The sequence below is a fragment of the Saimiri boliviensis genome, chromosome 13 (assembly GCF_048565385.1).
Source record: "Saimiri boliviensis isolate mSaiBol1 chromosome 13, mSaiBol1.pri, whole genome shotgun sequence".
NCBI classification, from domain to species: Eukaryota; Metazoa; Chordata; class Mammalia; order Primates; family Cebidae; genus Saimiri; species Saimiri boliviensis.
This window is the reverse complement of record NC_133461.1, coordinates 92,803,402-92,826,680: the sequence shown is the minus strand read 5'-3', so window position 1 is coordinate 92,826,680 and position 23,279 is coordinate 92,803,402. Positions and strand designations below refer to the sequence as shown.

The following is a 23,279-nucleotide window of genomic DNA, read 5'->3' as shown; positions in this document are numbered from 1 at the left end:
CTAAAAATACAAAAAATTAGCTGGACATGGTGGTGCGTGCCTGTAATCCCAGCTACTCAGGAGGCTAAGGCATGAGAATTGCCTGAACCCAGGAGGCGGAGGTTGCGGTGAGCCGAGATCGCGTCATTGCACTCCAGCCTGCGTAACAAGAGTGAAATTCCGTCTCAATAAAGAAAAAAAAAAGATTTTTATACGGAAATTCTGAGCAAAATAATCAATAAATACATAGTTAAATAACATTTTGTTTCTATTAGGATACTTTTTAAATATACCAAAGCACATTTTTAGACACTGACTACACTTTGTAGAATCCCAAACAGCCCCTGCCCCAAAGGCGACGTAATGTACCTTGTTGACAAGGCGCAGAGAGAACCAGCTGCGACGATATATTTGGCAGGACCCCATCCCACATATTCAAATGCTACAGGGAGGGGGCTTTTTTCGTCGAGGAGGTAGTATGGCATCATAAGTGTTAAAGCTGCAGAGACCCCAAAATAGGCCATAAAGCAAACAAGCAAAGATGTCACAATTCCAATAGGAATAGCTCTCTGGGGATTCCGAACTTCTTCACCTAAGGAAATACAAACAAAAGATGTGTATGCTTAAGAAAACATCAATAGGTAAATAAATTAAGTTGTGCAAAATTCTTCCTCTTCTCCAGGGTAATTCTTCTTTGCTTTTGTCCCTTCTCTCTTCTTATCTTGGTCCATCTATTTTATTTTATGTTTTTTTGAGACAGAGTCTTGCTTTTTCACACAGGCTGGAGTGCAGTGGTGAGATCTTGGCTCACTGCAACCTCTGCCTCCCAGGTTCAAGCGAGTCTCCTGCCTCAGCCTCCAGAGTAGCTGGGACCACAGGTGTGCACCACCACACCTGGCTAATTTTTGTATTTTATTAGAGATGGGTTTCACCATGTTGGCCAGTCTAGTCTCAAATTCCTAGCCTCAAGTCATCCACCTGCCTCTACCTCCCAAAGTACTGGGATTACAGGCATGAGACGGCACCTGGCCGGTCCATCTATTTTATATGAAATTTCCTCTATTCGTGAAGGTACTTTCTTATTACATAAAAATCCAAATCCCAGAGGAAGAAGAGGAGAAGTCATGACAGTCAGTTTCGCATCTCCAGGAAAGAAAAAAACCAACGAACCAAACAAACCCCATAACATCCTAGCACTAGTAAGTATTTAGAGACAGAATAGCAGTCTTAATCCATTTGGAAAATGATTCATCTCCAGAGATTAAATGACTGCTGTGCCATTTGGTAGGCCCCTCAGTATGAAGGCTTCAGAAGAAGTTATTTCATCTATTTGTATGAAGTTGTCATTTCAATTTAAAAAACAGTACATTTTGTGCACTAATGAAACTGAATACTCAAAATGTGGTCAATTGTATGGCCATACCATGACATAAAAATAGAGGAAGCACTTAGAGAATGACTCTGGGATAATTATGTTGTTGTATGAGATAATGAAGACAGAATTGGCACAATATTTTTTCTCCCACTAACAAAAAGACCATTTAAGAATGTCATCATCATGTAGGGCTCATGTGAAGCACTTCTGGATAGAAAGATAGGGATGGTAATAATGACTAATGTTTATAAAGTAATCAACAGCTTGCAAAGTATTTTTCATATGCATTATTTTAGGTAATCTTCATACTATTTGAGGAGTAGGAATTGTTCTCTCAAATTTATCAACTTGGAAACCAAGGTCAGAGAGTTGCACTCTTCCTCGGCAGCAGGTGTCACAGCTGGGTCTGGACCTAGTGCCCTTCTTACCCCAAATCCCTCTCTCTTTCCTGGACCCTCTGCTGCCACACACGATACTTAAGCACGACAAGGACCACTCATTCTTCTACAGTGAGCCAAGGCACTGCTCTTACCAGTTGTTGCAATGCAGTCAAATCCCACAAAGGCATAAAAGCAAGTTGCAGCACCCGCCAATGTTCCCGTAAAGCCGTAAGGCATAAAGCCACCAGCCCCATAGATACTTGTTCCATTTTCAGAAGGTGGCTCACTAAGGAAGAGAACAAACACATTGGAAAGTCACTTTGACAGAAAACTGCTCCTTCTGGTGATTTGTCTCAGACCACATCCTCAGAAGGCAGTTGTGTTTATCAGCTCTTTGAAGCTGATACACATAAAACTATAACCTCACTCTCTCTCCCTGTGCTAGAGAATGTGGTGGTGCCCCTAACAGTGCTACCTAACAATAATCATCCTGTATCACTGACATCCAATTACAGGTTGATTGATAGCATACATAGAAGGCCCAGACCCGCTCCGGCTGGAACCCACAGCCAGGGAGGATTTTGAGGGCAGAGACTCTACATATGAGCCATGCTCTGGGACAAAGACCAGAAACCTCCTCTTCTTATGGATACTTTTTCTTAGGAGAACATATTCTTCAACTCATAAAGCATTGAGTAAGAAAGTGTGCATGTCTTTAACATGCCCTAAGAAGACATTTAAAAACATGAAACAAAACTTCCTAGTCTTGATTGATAATAATAAAGTTGAGTATTTTATTATATGTTAAAAACTCTATAAGTTCATAGGATACCAATTTCTTCCCTCATTGGAATGACTATAAACAACATATATCACGAAAAACATACAGATGTACCTCATTCCATGCAATAGGTATTTGTGTAATCTTATTTCTGCTTGTACAACTAATAACATTCTCCCAAAAAAACAAGGTCTGAAGATTACTAAAGGGCTAAGAGAATACAACAAAATGGAATGGTGGCCCTGAAGGAAGAACTAAAGGATGCATGACTCAAAAATACTCATTGCTATTTAGTGGTGGCAAACTGCTTGGGGGAAAAGATCAAGTTTTTCCAGTAATTCGAATCTTCCCTTGCTCTTCCCCTAAACCTGTAGTGGAGCTTGAGGCTGGGAACCAGCAGCTGCATAGCTTCACACAGTTGTCCCACAGGGAGAACACCTATACTTTTAAGATTGAAGGGAGTCTGGGAAGAAGGTTCTTGGAATAGCCTCTCAGAAAGGTCTCAGAAGCAAGAGGCTTGAGAACCATTGCTCTAGAAGAAAACTCACATATGCCCTCTGATATAGTTCGGCTGTGTCCCCACTCAAATCTCATCTTGGATTGTGGCTCCCACAATTCCCACGTGTTGTGGGAAGGACCCTGTGGCACGTGGTTGAATCATGGGGGCAGGTCTTCCCATGATGTTCTCATGGTGATGAGTGGGTCTCATGGGATCTGAGAGTTTTATAAGGGAGAGTTTCCCTGCACAAGTTCTCTTCTCTTGTCTGCTGCCATGTAAGACATGCCTTTCACCTTCTGCTGTGATTGTGAGGCCTCCTCAGCCATGTGGAACTGTGACTCCATCAAATTCCTTTTTCCTTATAAATCACCCCATCTCAGGCATGTCTTTATCAGCAGAGTAAAAACGAACTCATACACTCTCTTAAAATATTTTCTTAAACAAGAAGGAGAAAAAAAACCTCAAATATTTTACCTGGCACTTGCTGATATATTTTTGAGAAACTCTTCACTAATCTTCCAGTTTGCCACATTTCCTTTCACAAACCCAGCAACCATCACAAACAGAAGGACCAGAATATTAACAGCTGTGAAGATTTTATTCACCCAAGCAGACTCTTTTACTCCAAAAGACAAGAGACCTATGGCAAAAGAAAGGATATTTTAGTTTTTACCTAGCTTTAGGAAAGGCAATGGCATTTTGAGGCAAATACAGGGCTTTAGGACATTACTTTACCAGCATTCATATCTGTAACTTCCATCTATCTAACTCTCATGCTAGTTCTTACTCATTAGTTACCTAATCCTGAAAGGTCTTCTGAATGCAACCAACTCAATTTTGGAAGGCAGATCATGCTCACAGAAGACACCACACTTTGTAAGAAACATAAATCTAGTAACTTTGGCTATCACTACCAATGAGAGGTAAAGTAACATCTAATTTCAGGTTAATGGTTGTAAACTTTTTTTTTTTTTTTTTGAGACAGAGCCTTGCTCTGTTTCCCTGGCTGGAGTACAGAGGTGTGATCTTGGCTCACTGTAACCTCTGCCTCCTGTGCTCAAACAATTTGCTCACCTCAGCCACCTGAGTAGCTGGGAACACAAGTACATGCCACCATGTCTGGCTAATTTTCGTATTTTTCTGTAGGGCTGGGGTTTTGCCATGTTGGCCAGGCTGGTCTCAAATTTCAGACTTCAAGTGATCTGCCTGCCTCAGCCTCTCAAAGTGCTGGGATTACAGGCATGAGCCACCGTGCCTGGCCCATTTGCAAACTCCTTAAAAGTAAATGCTAAAACATATGTCTGCTGTGCACACAAAACACATAAACAAAGATACTTCTTCAACTATGCCAAAAAAGCATTTTGTTAAACCTAGTCTCATTTTAACAGTTTTATATTCTGGTTGTAAAAGTGATCAATTTCCTATTCAAGTACTTTGAAGACACAGAAAAAATATAAAGAAGATCAACCATGCTTTTCCCTCCCAAATTTTGCACACGCACACACACACACACACACACACACACTCTCACTCTCTCCCTTTCTCTCTTGTGCCAGTAAATACATAGTCTCATTTTTAACAGCTGCATAATCTTCAACTATATTGATGTACTACACTTTAATTCATCCCTTATTTATAGACAATTAGATCACTCTTTGTTATAATTATAAATAGCACTGACATAATAATTCTTTTATAAATATCTTCCTACACTTTCTATTTACTCCTTTACAATTTTCTGCAAGGTAATAGTGTATCAAAGGTAAGAACTGTTGGTTCATATTATCAAAATATTCTCTGGAAAGTTTGGCTGTATTTAAAGTTTTTATTTTTTCTATTAGGGTATTCTATTCATATAGATTGATACGGTTTGCCTGTGTCCTCACCCAAATCTCATCTTCAGTTATAACTCCCATAATCTCCATGTAACATGGGAGGCACCCAGTGGGAGGTAATTGAATCATGGGGGCAGGTTCCCTGTGCTGTTCTCATGACAGTGAATACACCTCCTGAGATCTGATGGTTTTAAAACAGGCAGTTCCCCTGCACAAGCTCTCTTGCCTGACACCACGTAAGACATGGCTTTGTTCCTCCACCTTACTCCATAATTGTAAAGCCTCCCCAACCATGTGGAACTGTGAGTTCATTAAACCTCTTTTTCTTCATAAATTACTGAGTCTCAGGTAATTCTTTATAGCAGTATGAAAATGCACTAATACATTGATTTGTAAAATTTATGTATATATTAATGCCATAAGCTCTCTGCTTGTCATGTATGGCATACATTTTTCCCAGTCTGTTTTTGCCTTTAGTCTTACTGTTGATGATATACATGTAGAAAAGTTATTAGAAAAAAAAATTTTTTTCCTTTTTAGTTTCTACCTTGAAAAAAATTCTCTAAAACATTAACCCAAAACATCTACTTTGTTTCCTTCCAGTATTTTTTCTAATTATATTTACATCTTTAACTCATCTTGTATAAAATTTGAATTATGGACCTGCAGAAGTTTATCTTTTACCATTGAGGAAATGATTGCTTTGAAAAGATGATGCCACAGATTTACTTGTTTCTTCCTCATATCTAATAAATTTATTAGATATCACCATCAAATAAGCAAAATTTTCCAAGCAGAGATGAAAGAACTTGAATTTTGTTCTTCTACCTGTATAATTCCTAGAATCATAAACTAACCATATAAAGGAAAGCTGTATGGTCAGCACAATTCTCGACTCTGTAATTGTAAGTTAGGTTAGGAACCACTGCTATATACCTCAGAGAATAACAAAGCCACCTTTATATTTCATGTAAGTTTCCAGCAGCACATGTGCACTGTCTACTCTGCAGTCTCATCTCCCATCGGGGGATTAGACACCAATGAGTATCTCATCTCACCACAGCATACACTTCCCGTGTATCTTTAGTAAAACAACTGCTTCACGTAATTTGTTGTTACAATATGAATAGAGATTTACAATATGGGGTCTGTTCTTCAAAGATTCTAAGAACAAAGTTATAACATAAGCTTCATCTATAATTAAAGGAAAGATATGATGGTGAATGAACACAGGACAAGTGATGTGAGCCAAGGCCTAAGTCTTGCCGTGGAATTAAACTATGTTCTCATTGCTTCATAGCTACATGCTTTTCATCATTTGGAGATTAAAACTGAGTATTTTAAGTTCACTGAAATGATCCCTAAATAAAATATGATGTAAACAACTTAATGCTCGACTGGTTTCTATTTCTAAGTTAAACTGGTTAGAAACCAAAACAAAAATCGATTCTTTGTTGAAAAACAAATGGTGTAATTTTTCTTGACACTACACTCAAAATGGAGAACATTTTATACCTATACACTTTTTTAGGTTCTTATCCCTATATAAAACATTTAATTAATGACTCACTCTTTAAAGGGTAAAGCTATTTTTAAAAATTATATAATTTTCAAGTAAACATTTCATAAGAGAACGATATTTCTGTGTCGCTCTTCTAACAAGGGAGAAAACAGAGGTAAGGCTGGACAAGAAAGCGTGAGGCAGATTGCCCAGGATAAAGCCAGTGAGAAGTAGGAACAGACATGGTTTTTACTCTTGGTGCAATCCTTGATGGGCATAAGCAGGACGGCAGGGAAGGATGAGACTCAAAAGAAAAAATGTGGCCAAGCACAGTGGCTCACGCCTGTAATCCCAGCACTTTGGGAGGCTAAGGTGGAGGGACACTTGAGGTCAGGAGTTCGAGACCAGCCTGGCCAACGCGGTGAAACCTTGTCTCTAATAAAAATACAAAAGTTAGCTGGGCATGGTGGCGCATGCCTGTAATCTCAGCTACTCAGGAGGCTGAGGCAGGAGAATCACTTGAATCTGGGAGACAGAGGTTGCAGTACCACTGCAGTCCAGTCTGGGTGACAGAGCCAGATTCTGTCTCAAAAAGAAAGAAAGAAAGAAAAAGTTCAAATAGTTAAAACAAATATAAGGAGATGGAGCAGGGATTAGCTATACCTATGAAATAAAATCACTACCAGGTGAGTGCTTATTAGGAACCCAATGAGAAGCCTGTAAGAGGCAGACACTGATGCCCTCATGTTCTGGATGAGCTAACTGAGTGAGGGAGATCACAGAAATTGTTCTATGTTCTAAAGGAAGTGAGTGGCACAGAAAGATGGAAATCTGCGTTTTCTAATTCTTGTGCCTTTTAAAACCACTATGCTACGATACTGATGAAAACTGGAAAATCCTGGTACTAAGTATGTTTGTCTATATAATGTTGACATTACAAAACGACAGGTGATTTGAATGTGCTTCCTTTACAACCAAAGGCCTACATTATACAGATGAAGGCATGTCCGAAAAACAGAATTTCTTCTAGACGTTGCAAATATCCCTAGTTGTATCTAATAAGATAGAACAATGCCAAGAAAGTATACATTCTTCCTTACTGAAACCACCGCTATTCCTGCAAACCTGCAATTAACTATTACAAAAATCAGTGTCCTCACCATATTATTTAGTACATGCCGGTTCCATTTACTCAGAAGTGCTATTTCTATCACTGCACACAATTTAGGCCTAGGTTAAAACGTGATTGCAGCCAGTGATAAACCCCACAGATGTCTAACAGTAACAATAAATGTATAAATATACTGACCTCATCTTGGAAACTGAGGCCCCAAATTCAAAAGTAACTGGGGAGGAGTACAACAAGTTTTCTTACCTGCTAGAAGTAATATAAGGCACACAGCAAAAAAATCAGGATATTCTGCAAGACCAGTGTAATTCATTCTGAAGTATGTCCTCAAAAACTGACCAATCTGTTTGCTAAGAAGTTCATCAAAGGTGCCACTCCAGGCTCTTGCAACACTTGATGTACCTTCCCAAAACAGAACACAGAATACAAAGTCACTGGGAGAAAATTAACTAGCATCATTTGCTACTCTATTATAGGATAAATATGAGTTCACGAAAGATTGAAAATTTTAATTATGTATACAGTATCTAGATAATTTTATAATCATGCAATAGTCATCAAATGTTCAAATCCATAACTATGGAATCAGATAACTTTATTTGCAGTAGAGAATTATAATTTAAAAAGTTCGCAAGCCCACTAAGAGGCATAGTCAGAGATGAAGCAAAAGTCACAGAATTTTGTAGCTGGGTGCCGTGGCTCACACCTGCAATCCCAACACTTTGGGAGGCCAAAGTGGGTGAATCAGCTGAGGTCACGAGTTCAAGACCAGCTTGGTCAACAAAGTGAAACCCCATCTTTACTAAAAATACAAAAATTAGCCGGGCCTGGTGGCGGGTGCCTGTAATCCCTCCTACTAAAGAGGCTGAGGAAAGAGAATCATTTGAACCCAAGAGGCAGAGGTTGCAGTGAGCAGAGATCATGCCACTGCACTTCGGCCTGGGCAACAGAGTGAGACTCTGTCTCAAAAACAAAAACAAAACAAATAAACAAAAAAACTCCCACAGAATTTTGTTATTTTACAGATAACAAAAATGAGACACAGAGGTCAAATGATGCACACAGGCCTACAATTGAATCTAAGTGCTGTGACTCAGGGCTGCGATTTCTGCCATTCCACAGGAGGAAGACTTCTTTTTGAAACATACCTATCACGTAAGATAAAATGAGATTCCAGCCAGTGATGAAAGCCCACAGCTCCCCCACAGTCACGTAGGTGTACAAATACGCAGACCCCGTCTTGGGAACACGGGCCCCAAATTCGGCATAGCAGAGGCCAGCCATCACCGAAGCCAGGGCAGCAATGAGGAAGGATACCACGATGCTGGGGCCCGAGTCTGCCTTGGCCACCTCCCCGGCGAGGACGTATACCCCGGCACCGAGGGTGCTTCCAACGCCCAGGGCAATAAGGTCCATGGTGGACAAGCAGCGGCATAATTTGGTGTCTTCTAGAGTGTCCAAGGTCACGATTTTTCTCCGGATCAGACATCGGGCAAAAGTCAGCGCAGCTCTGCAGGGAATCATTCTGACGTCTGACGAGGGCAACCTGAGCAGAAAGGGAGGAAGTTAGAAGCTGATCTGGAATCATCATCCCTCCCTTTGACGACCTAGCTTCCGGGCACAATTAGAGCGGGTGTGTGTGTGTGTGTGTGTTTCACTTGTTAGAAGAGATTCAGTGACCCAGAGCAGTCAGAAGGAAGGTTTAATAGCCAGAGCCTTGAATTTCCTGTAGATTAATTTCCTGTAGTATTCATGTCCCTTTTAAAGAGACTACAACAAATGGTTTATGTGGTAAGCAAAGGAATACAGCAGCCTTCGGTGATTAAAAAGATTCACCGTTTTTGTTCACATATTATAATTTCATGTTTTTGTTTTTGTTTTGAGACAGGATCTCTGTCGCCCAGGCTGGATTTCAGTGGCGTAGCCTCGGCTCATGGCAGCCTCAACCTCCCTGGCTCAAACAATCCTCCCACCTCAGCCTCTGGAGTAGCTGGGATTACAGGTGTGAGCCACCATGCCCAAGCCAAAAATTTTCTAAGAATATGTTGATAGAAATATATGTCAAGAGATGCCTAAATTAGTTCTCATTACAAGGAAGGGGGTGAATGACCTCATCTTTTAGGTTCTGTCTTTCTTTACTTCAAAAATCCATGTAACTCAGGTTCTTTTGCTTTGTTGTTGTTGGTGAGACAGGGTCCTACTCTGTTGCCCAGGCTGGAGCACAGTGGTGTGGTCATAGCTCAATGCAGCCTCAACTTCCTGGGCTCAATCAATCCTCCCACCTTAGTCTACTGAGTAGCTGGGACCACAGGCATATGCCATCATGCTCAGGTAATGTTTTTATTTTTTGCAGAGATGGGGTCTCACTATGTTGCCCATGCTGGTCTTGAACTCATGGGCTCATGTGATCCTACTTCCTTGGCCTCCCAAAGTGCTAGGATTATAGGTATGAACCACCATGGCTGGCCCAGATTTTTCAGGCCTTTCTATATGCCAAGAATTGGGCTGGGATTATATGTAGAATTATGTCTTACATAGATGGGGTCTCTACCCTTATAGGACTTAGCTATCATCTAAAAGCAGGTAAAAACATAATCATTATGTATTCTACAGCTTTATCAAGTAAGCTTCTCTGTTTTCAATTTAACAATGAATATGAAGCAGATATGAACTTCTTAGAATTTTTTTAAAAATCACCTCTCAAAGCATGCTGAAATCTAAAACTGCTATTCAACCATGCTTTAAGTATGAATTTGTACTAAAATACACATGCTTACTACATTTGCCATTTCTAAATAAATACATCCAAAGTCCATGCCAAGTATTATTCTATGTTCTTTTAAAAATGGAATGAATAAAGTAGACAAAAAAAATCACACTCTCTACCTCCTGCAGGCCTAGGCAATCTAACACTGAAAAAAATCAAGTTATAAAACAAGGTATGAATATTAGTAAGAAAATACATAGGCATATATTGCAGTAAAAAGGCTTAAAGCAAAGCATATAAAAATATTAACAGTAATGATATTTAGATGGTGGGTTTTTACTTCTCTGCATTTCATATATTATAATGCTAATACCTATTTCTAATTTGCATCCAATCAATATGTACAACTTATATGCAAAAGAAATATTAAAAATGAAAAAGCTCTACATGGCATTGTCTACCAAAACATATAACTTAACAGACTAGGAGATAACTGAGGAAAATTATTCACACATCAATATAAACATTAAATACAAGCTTCCAATGGTGAAAGCAGGTAAGTCAAAGAATATGAAACAAAGACTAAGGAGAAACACAAAATAGGTGAAACGTTCCTTGATGATAAAAAATAAACTTCTATACATCTTCAGTATCTTCTGTGCCACCTGACAGGGTACCAAATCATGGCACTTCACAAATGTTTGTTGGAAAATCTGCAAATATGTTGATATCCCTAGTGTTGCCGATATTCAGGTTTCCAAAGTCAAGACTTATCAATGCTTCCATAAATCAAATGTGTATCAATTTCTACCACTAGCTAACCCTTAACTAGCCCTTTCTCATATATCTAGAAGATAAGTGTTCTGCTTAAAAAGAATTGAGAAGTAAAAAGTAGAAGTTGTATAAAGGCCAACTGAGGGGGCCAAGAGGGGTGGGAAAGGCAGTTACTAAATGCTGAGCTGGCATTTTTATACACAGATGTACAAATACCAAGGATTAGGGACCACTGCCAACTGAAAAGTATTCAGAAACAAAGACCCACTAACCTTCACTAATGATTTAAGATCATGTGAAAATCGGACACATCATATACAACTTTGGGAACACAACTTATTAACAAAGTGCAGCATACCCTTTTGTCATTTAACTAAATAAAACATGCCCATTATGGAGTACTTAAATGAACTTTGATTTTTATGAGTAAAAGACATAAATTCCCTATAATCCCAGCACTTTGGGAGGCCAAGGTGGGTGGATCATGAGGTTAGGAGTTTGAGATCAGCCTGGTCAACATGGTGAAACCCTGTTTCTACTAAAAATACAAAAATTAGCTGGGCGTGGTGGTGCATGCCTGTAAACCTAGCTACTCAGGAGGCTGAGGCAGGAGAGTCACTTGAGGCTGGGAGGCAGAGGTTGCAGTGAGCTGAGATTTCACCACTCACTCCAGCTTGGGTGACAAAGCAAAACTCTGACTCCAAAAAAAAAAAAAAAAAAGACATAAATTCTACAACTATTGCATATTTAAAGAGAAAGGATCTGGAAGGAAGCAAGGAAAACAAAGAAAATATTTGGGGGCTAATAGAATTGTGGGTAACTTTTTTTCTAATCCTTTTTTTTCTGGTACCATGATTATGTTGTTTGTGAAATTTCTAAAGAAAAACCAGCATAAAAATAAAAGAATAAGCAAGTTGACCAATAAACAAACCTCCTTTGAAAATGTGAAAACAGTAAAAGCTTTTATTACTAAGTTACCCAAAATGAAAAAATGAGTGGTGATCTCTTCAATATGAAATTTAATTTAATTCATTCCAGATTACATAGGAGGCAGGACTGCTTATAGAAACACACAGCTTTAATCAGGTAAGATACGATTTCTGCTGCTTCTTTCCTATTTTTCTTTTTTCTTTTTTGGAAGGGTTTCGGAAGGGGGGTGGGGGTCTGTATAGGCAAAATATTTCTTTCCATTAAAGATGAAAAGTATTTTATGTGTAGTCAGGTTTTCTATGTTACTCTGGGGGGAAAAGACAAATATTCCATTTGTTAAGCATTCGTTTGCTTTTGAGTAATTAGAAAAGCATACGTCAGAAACTTCTCAGAACTGACAGGTTACTCAATGTTCTTCGCAAACAATCTCAACTACGCACAACATGGTAAAATACGGATTGCAAAAGCCATGACACAGATCTCATTTTGTAGGACTATAATGGGATGAGAGAAAAGGAAAAAACATACTGGGGCAATTTAATGAGTCATTATTAAACAAACATTTATTGAGTCCTAGCAGGTGTATCATGCAGTGCTTAGTAGATGAAGAAAGTTAATTTCATGCTTTTGTAAAATATGCTTGTCGAGACACACTGATATATAAAAGCAGTGTGGCAACAAGAGAATGAGAAAAAAATTTTTATCTAATGTTAGTGATGTAATTTGTTATGTACCTATTTTTGAAGTTTTTATAACTTTTTCTTTAACATTTTTAAAACGATAAGCTTTTTATGTGAAATGGTTATGACAACCTTACTCTCATTTTTACAGGGGACTTTCACTGCCCAAGAAAAAATATCCCTCCCACTTACACAACCAAAACAAATGCAGAGATAAGCGGCAGGGTTTTGGAGGTGATTCCATTGATCTGGAGGGCACAGACTTTGTTTTTCCAGGAGCAGACTGATCTGCACCATTGTACCCACTGTCAATTATTGCTATTGTGACCAGGGACCCATATTTAATATGAAACCTACATGCATGTAGTATAAGAACAACAATGCAGATGTTGGGAAGAGGCCCATATAAAACTCATGCCCATAGAGCAGGCGTCCCCAAACTTTTTACACAGGGGGCCAGTTCACTGTCCCTCAGACCGTTGGAGGGCTGCCACATACTGTGCTCCTCTCACTGACCACCAATGAAAGAGGTGCCCCTTCCGGAAGCGCGGCGGGGGGGCCGGATAAATGGCCTCAGGGGGCCACAGTTTGGGGACACCTGCCACAGAGTATAAAGGCTCTAATCAATATCTCTATGAGGTCACAAGTGATTCTGGCAATATGAGAAATAGATCTGTATCTTTCTTCAATAAGCAATTATTTTATTAATGGCTGAGATAGTGGCGTCTCTTGAGGAAGACAAATATGCACATATTAGCTTAGATCTGAAAATAGAATTAGCTAAGGGAGGACTGGAAGGGACTAGCAATATGATGTGCTGCAGAAGTCTCTGAATGATTTTAATGAGTCTAATGATACATGTGGATCTTTCTTAGCCTCCACCCCCATTCTGCCCCAAACTGAAGTATAACCATTTCTAGGCACGTTATTCCTTGATAGAGCCCTATAAATTCTTGCCAAAAAGCTAAATTCCTTCCTCAGCAACTCGGAATTACCTTTTTGTAAAACTTCTTCAGCCTAGGCCATCAACCAGACAGTACAGAATTTTAGGCCTTGTAAATTCCTAACCCTGATAATATAACAGAGCAAACTGCCTTTCAACGATCCCCAGACATCTTGCCGAATCTGCTTATCACAGTCACAAGTTTATCCTAGATTTTCACATTTGTTCAAAAGTTTGATTTACTGAGTCACTTAGAAATGAATCTTTCCCTTCCTCCCCTAAGTAAAGGCTGACATTTCAAACTTAATCTTCTATATCAGTATCCCAGGCCCTGACCATAAATCTTACAGGAAAAACTAACTGTGGCAAGTCGGTGAGGTAAGTGTTCCAATAAACTCTCAACAAATTAGTTTGTCCAAATTACAACAACCTTTTGTTTCTTCATTCCAGTTGCTAGTTTCATGGTGAGACATCTGCTCTCTCTGTTTTGGGACTGATGGGAAAAAGTAATTAAATCATTATTTAATTGCTTTTAAAGATAGGGATCTTTGTACTGTTTTTGCCCTAGATCTTTTTTATTTTGCAATCTCCAAACCCAACGTTTCTACAACCTTTAAGTTCCAAGATACATTTTCAAATTATAATGTCAGTTAAATAATTCAGTAAAGGGAAAAAAGATACAGACACAAGACCATGGAATTACTGACTTTTCTCTCATTCTTTTTACCAAGTTTTGAGAGATTAATTTCTTTAAAAAATCATCAAAAGTATAATGTAGGACAAAAGACTATCAGAAATGGTAACTCTTCAGCCCTGATCAGCAAAAAAAAGAAATCACAAACCCATGCATTCAACTCTTAAACCTGAATTTTTCCAGAAAAAAAGGAACACTCTCCCATATCCACTTAACTTATACTGGGTCCAAAGCGTATCTTTTCTCCAAATCAAATTTTCTGAACAATTTCTTCCCCTAGAGTTTTCTCCACAGAATTGAATGCAAATGTAGACATAGGTAAAAATAAAAAACCCAACTGAGGCCACTACAAAGTTATAATCACTGTAGTAATGACATTTACATTTTCTTCCCTTTTATACCAAATCAGTACTGCCAGGAAGTTAGACTAAGAATATATTATTTCAAACTTTCTGATGTAGAATCCAGACACAGGCAAGCATTTTTCCTAAAGACATTCAACAAATAAAGGGCTGATAGAGAATTCTGGGAAGTCTGTAAAGACAGCTGGTGCTTCCAAACATGTGACTCCATTTCCCTTTAGTAAAAGCCACATAACAGCGGGAATAAGGCATACTTAATTAGCTCAAAGAGATGTAGAAAAAAATCAAATGAAGCATCCAACTTTTGTTTTTAGGTTTGGGGAACAGAAGAAACAAAAAGTGAAATGAAGAAGGCAAAGCCCTCGATGCCTTGGTAACCAGAGTCTCTGCCCAGTCAGCACACTGCATTCCTAACCAGAGCTCAGTGCCAGGCTTGGGCACCAGGCAGATGCCCATGCGCATAAGGTCTTTAAGAATCTTTGGCTAGTACATCACTCTGACTGCCAGTGGGTACAACCTGTTCCCTTTCCCTAAGCTGCTAGGACCTGTACCTTATATGTGCTATTGCAAACATGAGGAGCAGCTCTTCCCAGAATTCTTTCACCTCACCTGGGATCCTGCCATTGCCTCCTGCTCTCCCCACTGTCTTCAATCCCCCAAACCACAGATCACTGGACCAGTGAGATGCCTAACTGAGGGTTAAATACTCAAAGGCTATGAATGCTCAATTAGATGTTCTGGAAGCTCTGAGGAACACAGTGACTGATGCGATCAAATGGTCTGGTGCAGGCTGAAATCACACAGACTGGGGACCTGCTTGACAAGGTGCAGAAATTCAGAAGCTGGCAGTAGAAGTCACAGCAGGGTGGGCCAGTCACAGTGGCTCACGTCCATAATCCCAGCACTGTGGAAGGCTTGAGGAGCACTTGAGGTCAGGAGTTTGAGACCAGCCTGACCAATATGGTGAAACCCCACCTCTACTAAAACTACAAAAATTAGCTGGGTATGGTGTCATGCACCTGTAATCTCAGCTACTCAGGAGGCTGAGACAGGAGCATTGCTTGCACCTGGGAGATAGAGGTTGCAGTGAGCTGAGATCGTCCACTGCACTCTAGCCTGGGCAACAGTGCAAGACTCCACCTGGAAAAAAAAAAAAAAGGAAAAGAAAAAAGAAGCCATACCATTGTCATTTAGAGGAGGGCAGAGATGAAAGGCAGCTGCCCCAGCAGGGAGGCAGGGCAGGAGGAGCCCGGGCAGCTTCTCTGTTCCTGCCAGGCCTTGCTGCACCTCTAATGTTGGGTGTGCAAGATTCCCCGGCATGGTTTGGACAAACTTCCTGTGCATCTCAGCTATTTAGAGTGGTCTCGGTTCCTTGAAACCAAATGCTACTTACGACGAAGGTCAAGGTGGTACTGAGAGTGCCTCCTTCACCCCACTCTGCTCCCACTGTCAACTCTTTCAATCTGCTCCCTTCAGCCATTTCTGCTACATTTCCTGATGTAATGAAAATTCCTCTTCTTTCCAAAAGCAGGGTTTCCTGGTAGAATAACTCATATGTGTTTACTTTTCTGATGAGGTACTTTAAGAGTTTAACCTGCATTAGTTCAGTCCCTTTACCCACAGATGTATATACCCTCTCCTTGAAAGAATAGCTTGACATAAGGCAGAGAATTTCTTTTTTCTTTTTTCTTTTTTTTTGTGGCAGGCTGGAGTGCAGTGATACTGTTGAAAACATTTTTTTGTTATTTTTCTTTTGCCAATGAATTATAGAAGTAAGCTAGCAGCACAGCAATTATTCACCTAATGGAGGAAAGGATATCGAGGGAAGCACTGGGAATATTTTACCATACGGGAGAAGGTTTTTAAAGATTCCTGAATCAGAGAAGTCTCTACAACACTTAATATTTGAATGTTAGGGGATTATCTTTTGTTAAAAAATGTAATTTTTTTTGAGGCGGAGTCTCCCTCTTTTGCCCAGGCTGGAGTGCAGTGGCATGATCTTGGCTCACTGTAACCTCCGCCTCTCAAGTTCAAGTAATTCTGCTGCCTCAGCCTCCCAAGTATCTGAGATTACAGGTGTTTGCCACCACACCTGGCTAATTTTTGTATTTGTAGTAGAGACAGGGTTTCACCACGTTGGCCAGGCTGGTCTCAAACTCCCAACCTCAAGTGATCCACCCATCCATCTCAGCCTGCCAAAGTGCTGGGATTACAGGCATGAGCCAACGTGCCTGGCCAGAAATGTACATTTCTTCTGAATACTTCCACTATTTTATCAGTTCCCCCAAATACTTGAGTGTACACTACCAGGCCCTGAAACAACCATAAATAGGCTGCCCCAATTCTTCACTCGCGTCACTTGCAGTGGCACAGGTACAAAGATGACGGCTGTTGCAATATGAGACAGCTATGCTTGGGCACAGGGGAAGCCAGGCACTGCAGGGATTCCTAACTGACTTTGACAGGGGTGCAGGTAGTTAGAGAGGCCTTCTTGGAGACAGCTATGTCTGGCTGAGTTAAATTTAGCCATCTGAATGCTCAGTGAGAAGGAGGACACGAAGGGGCCATGGGGATTACAAGTGTTCTAAGCAGAGGAAACACCAAGAGCAAAGGAGTAGACAGTAGTTTAGTCCACATAGAGCTTAGGGATGGGGAAACCAGAGGTCAGCAGAGCTAAGTAGAAGGACCCCTAGGCTGTGCAAGGAGCTTGAACTTGACCCTGGGGACAGTGGGGAATCACTGAGAACTTTAAGCCAGACACAGAATTTGAGAAATGTCATTCTGACTATATTATAAATAAGGGATGAGAAAATCAAGACAGGAGTTAAGGAGAAAGGTAAACAGGCTACTAGAATAATCTAGGCAGGAAGGATTCTGAGCTGCTCTAGGGGAGGGGCAGTGGGGTAAGGAGATATGGATGGAAGACAGAGCTGAGCTTCTCCACCCTGAGAATCAAGGAAGAGGATGAGTGGAAAGGGACACATGGATCTGTAAGCTGGGTGGTAGATTACTGAGCTCCTAGTCCACTCCAAAGTTAAAATGTTAACTTTACATGGCATACAGTTTACCAATAATAATAACAGAAAATCAACAAATTATGTCAGACTGACTTCAGTATAACTTTATGCAAGGAGGATTCTGTTTTGTCTTTGTTGTTGTTGCTTTACATTTGAAACTTACACTCCTGTTCTAAAACTGAAAAAATAGAGTTTAAATATATGCTTCTAGAATACAGTTAAAATGTCCATGTCGAGCTCTTCGAATTGTCAGAATTCCAGAGTAATATTCGCCTTGATATTTTCATGGAACCAAGTATTTTAAACGAGTGGGTTTTCTATTTCTGAAGATTCAGTCTAAGTCTTTGACACTGTCCATCACATTTGCCACAATTCAGTGATCCTCCTCTAAATGCTGTTCAATTTCAGGGTGGTTATTCACTGTGGTGACTGAGGTCCGAACTGCTCATTGTTACAAAAGGGTAATCACTTCTCAGAGAAACTGTTTAAAAAGATGAGCATAACTGTTTTTTAAAAAGCAAGCCACTCAATATTACCTTAATTCCACTTTGAATCGACTGTTCATGTAAATTAGAGCTAATTCAAGGATGCCAAGGAAATCCAGAAGACCTGAATGGAACCATGTTCCTGCTGCCTTTTTAAATAGCCTGTGCTCATCAATGATAGACTGGATAAAGAAAATGTGGTACATACACCATGGAATACTATGCAGCTGTAAAAAGGGATGAGATCACGGCCTTTGCAGGGACATGAATGAAGCTGGAAGCCATTATCCTTAGCAAACTAACACAGAAGAGAAAACCGAATGTTCTCACTCAAAAGTGGGAGCTGAACAATAACACATGGACACAGGGAGGGGGACAACACACACTGAGGCCTGTCGGTGGGTGGGGTGAGGGGAGGGAAAGCATTAGGACAAATAGCTAATGCATGCTGGGCTTAATACCTAGGTGATGGGTCGATAGGTGTAGCAAACCACCATGGCACACATTTATCTATGTAACAAACCTGCACATCCTGCACATGTACTCCAGAACATAAACTTTAAATAAATAGCTTGTGCTTGCGAAGCGAGCTTCACTTTTCTCTGCATTAGTAGCTGTCTTTCAGATTAAAGATGTCAGAAGTATATGCATGGACCAGGAGGGTAGTGGGTATAAGAAAGCTTTTTGTCTAAAAGCAAAGAGCTGAGAAATACTTTAGAACACTCTGGTTTCCTCTAATTATTCTCTTTCCAAATAGAGCCAAAGTGTATCCCTTTCAATTGACCACCCTGCACCCCATAAAAGTTACCTAATGTAAATTTAATTAATTATTAGAATCCAACCACTTTTGTTTCAATGCTAGGCAAAATTCATTCCTTCAACTGCGGCAGAAATGGAATTTAACCAGAATTCACATTCATTTTTGTTTAAGTTCAAGAAATTTGAAGGGATACTGAGTTGGGATTTATGGTTTTGCTGCAAAGTCATTTCTTGAAACAAAATGGTCACTTTTGAAACTGTATTTTTGGATTGTGAAAAACATGTTTTGATTTGGTTCTTCTTAAAACACAGCAACAATGTATGACCATAGATTTTATGGTTAGCTTCTTGACGGATTGTTGAAATGCTGCTATTGGCTGAGAGAAGTTTGCAAGTTCATGCTGGCTTCAAATAAATCTGAATAAAATATTCCCATCGTGTGCTCAGGGAAAGCAATTAAAAGGGTGCTGGTTCTTCATGATTCAGAGCCTCCAAAATTTCTATCTAGAATATGCAAACCAAGAACAATTAAAAAAAATGAAACAACTGGAAAGGATGTGCTTCTTGAAACTGAAGAGTGATGTGCTTGTCACATTTCTATTCTACTTATTTATATGCCACAAATGTAAACAATTTCTCCAATTAAGTCTTCTCCAGTCTTTGTCTTAATTTTTATATTTATTGCATCGACTGAATTCAATTTATCTATTGCTCAACAGTTTCTCTAAAAGATCATGCCTTAGACATTTCAAAAAAAGAAAAATAATAATCTAAATGCAATTTCCAAACAAAATTCCAGGAGACAAGGTACAAAAAGACAAGTAAACTGGCCATTACCATAAACCTAGATGTGGGTAAAGGAAGTCCAGGGTACTACGGGCACACCCAGGAGGGGACGCCATGCTCACATGGGACTGGGGTCGGGGGGCAGCAGGGAAGTTTTCCTGGGGAAAGCCAGGACTAACCCGAGCCTTCATCCATTATTCCACTCTAGAATTGCTGGGGTTTTTTTAAAAGGCTCAGTACTGCTTAGCTCATCCTTCGGGCAAAGAATATAAATAAGAAAAACCAACTTTGCATTTTTAAAATAACTCTATAACATTCATAATTTTTAAGACTCATTTTGACAATTTACATAATCAGCCACCTCTTAAAATAAATTAGAAGTCAAGTATTCCTCTTTGTTACTTTATTTGAAATAATTCCTTCCTTGGAAAAAGATCTTGAATTTCTGCATAATATTTAACAGCAACTATAGTCATTTCCCTGATAAATAGAAAAAAAAAACCTTAAAATAATCATATCAATCTATAAACTCTTACTCAGAAATTCCTGGAAACATCTAGTTTGATTTTTAATTCTGAATAATAATAGCTTAAGTTACTATAAAACTTATAATTTGAACAATCTCATAAATATAAAAACTATTTTGTAATCATTGATCAATAGGAATTTAAAAATATTTAAATAAAATATGAAGAGATTTTACAAAGAATATCACTCATAAAAATAAGAAACACTGCAAGGCCTGTAATCCAAGCAAAAAATTTAAAAATATATACATATAAACATATATTGTACTATTCATGGAGTTGCTCAAACTTCTTTTTAACAACACTCATTTTAAATCTTTTGTTACCCCAAAACAAACCTCAGACTATATCTTTCTGTCCTCTAAAACCTTTATAGTGGCCTTGTATTACATATAATATGGCCATGGTACAGCTGCTCTATTTTCAAAGAAGACTCTAAGAAGAGAGAGAAACTTGCTTTTTCCTCACTCTTGCTGCTTCTTTATAACAAGTCATTTGATATGACCTTCGGGTTTTTAGCACTAAGATGCAGACAGAGAGAGCAAAACCCTATCTTGGAAGGCTCTGAATTTCATTTCCAGGAAACCAGCAGCTATTTCCCAGCACTGACTTTGAGTGACTCCCAGGAGAGGAAGCAATTATTTGAAACCACACTGTATGGAGATTTGTAAATGAATTATTTTGTTCAAACAGAGTTTAGCTTCCTTCAATTTAAATAGGCTTAGAAATACCAGCATCTTTTAAAACAACAATTCTTATTTAATTTAAATACTGTAGAGAATGAGATTTCAGTTTTAAGGCTTTGAATCTATTTATTGGCTGGGTGCAGTAGCTCACATCTGTAATCCCAGCACTTTGGGAGGCCAAGACAGGAGGGTCACTTGAGGTTAGGAGTTCGAGACCAGCCTGACCAACACGGCAAAACCCATCTCTACTAACAATACAAAAATTGGCTGGGCATGGTGGCATGTGCCTGTAGTCCCAGCAATTCAAGAGGCCGAGGGAGGAGAAACGCTTGAACCCAGAAGGCAGAGGCTGCAGTGAGTCGAGATTGCGCCACTGCACCCCAGCCTGGGCAACAGAGAGAGACCCTGCCTCAAAAAAAAAAAAAATCTATTTACTCACACTTGTATCTAACCTGCCTTCTGCCAACTAACTGCAGCAACCTGCCTGGGTTTCCAGACCACCCCTCTGCGGTGTGGCCACAGCCTGCCTTTCTAGCCTTGTACTTCGCTATTCTCCAATGAGTACTATAGCCCAGTTTGTCCTGCCACCCTTAGCACACAAGCCTTCTTGGCTACATAAAGGTGAAAAGGTATTGACTGAACTGCGTGGATCCAGCTGCCCCCACCTTGTCCCCTTGCCCTCTCTCTCTGTCCCAGCTGCCAGGCCATCTGAGCTATTGCAGGGAGAGAAGAAGAAGGTTCTTTCTTGTCCTCTTTGTCAGCTCTTAAGCTTTCCTTCTGACTTAAAGACGAAGCAGAGGGGAAAAATGCTTAGAAAATTAAAGCTAAGAAACCAAGCTGATTTACGTAACAGGGTAGGAGGCAGGGAAAAGCCAGCAGGCTGAAGAATGAGAACCTTCCACTCACCCACCTGCCAAGAGAAGCGGGGAGGAGAGATAAGGGGGTGTCGGGAAGTGCTGGTGTGGAATACAAATGGGGTCTCCTTCAAGAGATATTAGGTTGGTGCAAAAGTAATCATGGTTTTTGCTATTGCTTTTAATGGCAAAACAGCAATTACCTCTGCAGCAACCTAATACAAGGGAAGGGCGAAATTCCTTTTCAATGGACTTTTGGCAGCTTCTTTGAAAATGTCCCTCTGGACCGGAAGCGGTGACTTACATCTGTAATCCCAGCACTTTGGGAAGCTGAGGCGGGTGGATCACTTGAGGTCAGGAGTTCGAGACCAGCCTGGCCAACATGATGAAACCCCATCTTTACTAAAAATACAAAAATTAGCCAGGCGTGGTGGTGGGTGCATGTAATCCCAGCTACTCGGGAGGCTGAGGCAGGAGAATCCCTTGAACCAGAGAGGCAGAGGTTGTAGTGAGCTGGGATCGCATCACTGCACTCCAGCCTGGTCAACAGAGCGAGACCTTGTCTCTGAAAAAACAAAACAGAATGTGTAATGGCCACACTGAAAAACACTCACTAGCTTAAAATATGACACTCTCAAGAAAACAAAGGGTTCCAGAGATAGGGAAGCAAACACAGAGCCTAATTAGCTTAGGCTATTCCTCCATTTTGTATACTTCTATTAATTATTTTTGCTTTGTTCTTGAAAGCCACCTCAACACAGTGTAGCCAGCTCTGCTGGGTCCGTTCCTCCCTATCTCCTCAGCCGCCTTCTGCTTCCTCCTCCTCCACTTGAGCTGCCCTGGGCTCCTTCAATGTCCTCAGAGTGCTAAGCCTCTGACTGTCCCAGGCTTTCTGCACAGTTGTTTCTTCTTCCTGGAAAGTTACTCCTTCTCCTCTTTGCCTGGATAGCTCCCAATCACCCCTGACACTCCCTCAAGCTAAATTAGGCCACCCTGTTCTCACAGCACTCCGTATTTTTATGCCACTTAAAAAAAAAATCCTAATTAGTCAACTACTTGGATGACGATAGATTTTATTCCTTGTTGTGGACTGAATTGTATCCTCCAGAAAGATAAGCTGACGTCCAAAACTTGGCATCTTATTAGGTGACCTTATTGGGAAACGGTGTTTGCAGGCATTATCAAGTTAAGACACTAATCCAGTAAGACTGATGTCCTTATAAGAAGAGAAAAATGCCATGTGAGACACATGAAGAACACCATGTGATGACAGAGGCAGAAATTACAGTGACACAGCTGCAAGCCAAGTAATGTCAGAGATTGATGGCCATGACCAGAAGCTAGAAGAGGCAAGGAAGGACTCTTCCCTGCAGGTTTCAGGAGGAGCACAGATAGTCCAGCTGCCACCTTGATTTTGGACTTCCAGAACTGTAAGACAATCTATTTGTTATTTTAAGCTACTCAGTTGGTGGTACCTTTTAATGGCAACCCTATAAAATAAATATATTCCTTTAGACCATATGGCTCTGGAAATCAAGGTCTATATTTATTCATTCGTCATATCCCCAGTGTTTTCTCAGTGACTGAAACACGGCT

At 40.0% G+C, this 23,279-nt stretch overlaps 1 protein-coding gene across 7 annotated transcripts in view; it reads right to left on the bottom strand.

The window, feature by feature from the left end:
• SLC7A2 (solute carrier family 7 member 2) overlaps window positions 1–23,279 on the bottom strand; it is a 70,192-nt gene that overhangs the window by 19,106 nt on the left and 27,807 nt on the right. For all 7 annotated transcript variants that reach the window (XM_074383967.1, XM_074383968.1, XM_039461100.2 and 4 more), the window contains 5 exons: window positions 8,628–9,025; window positions 7,726–7,881; window positions 3,489–3,654; window positions 1,887–2,020; window positions 349–571 (listed from right to left, as the gene is read on the bottom strand). In XM_074383967.1, coding sequence (XP_074240068.1) covers window positions 349–571; window positions 1,887–2,020; window positions 3,489–3,654; window positions 7,726–7,881; window positions 8,628–9,003 — 1,055 coding nt within the window. In that variant the 5' untranslated portion in view covers window positions 9,004–9,025. The remainder of the gene's footprint in view (window positions 1–348; window positions 572–1,886; window positions 2,021–3,488; window positions 3,655–7,725; window positions 7,882–8,627; window positions 9,026–23,279) is intronic.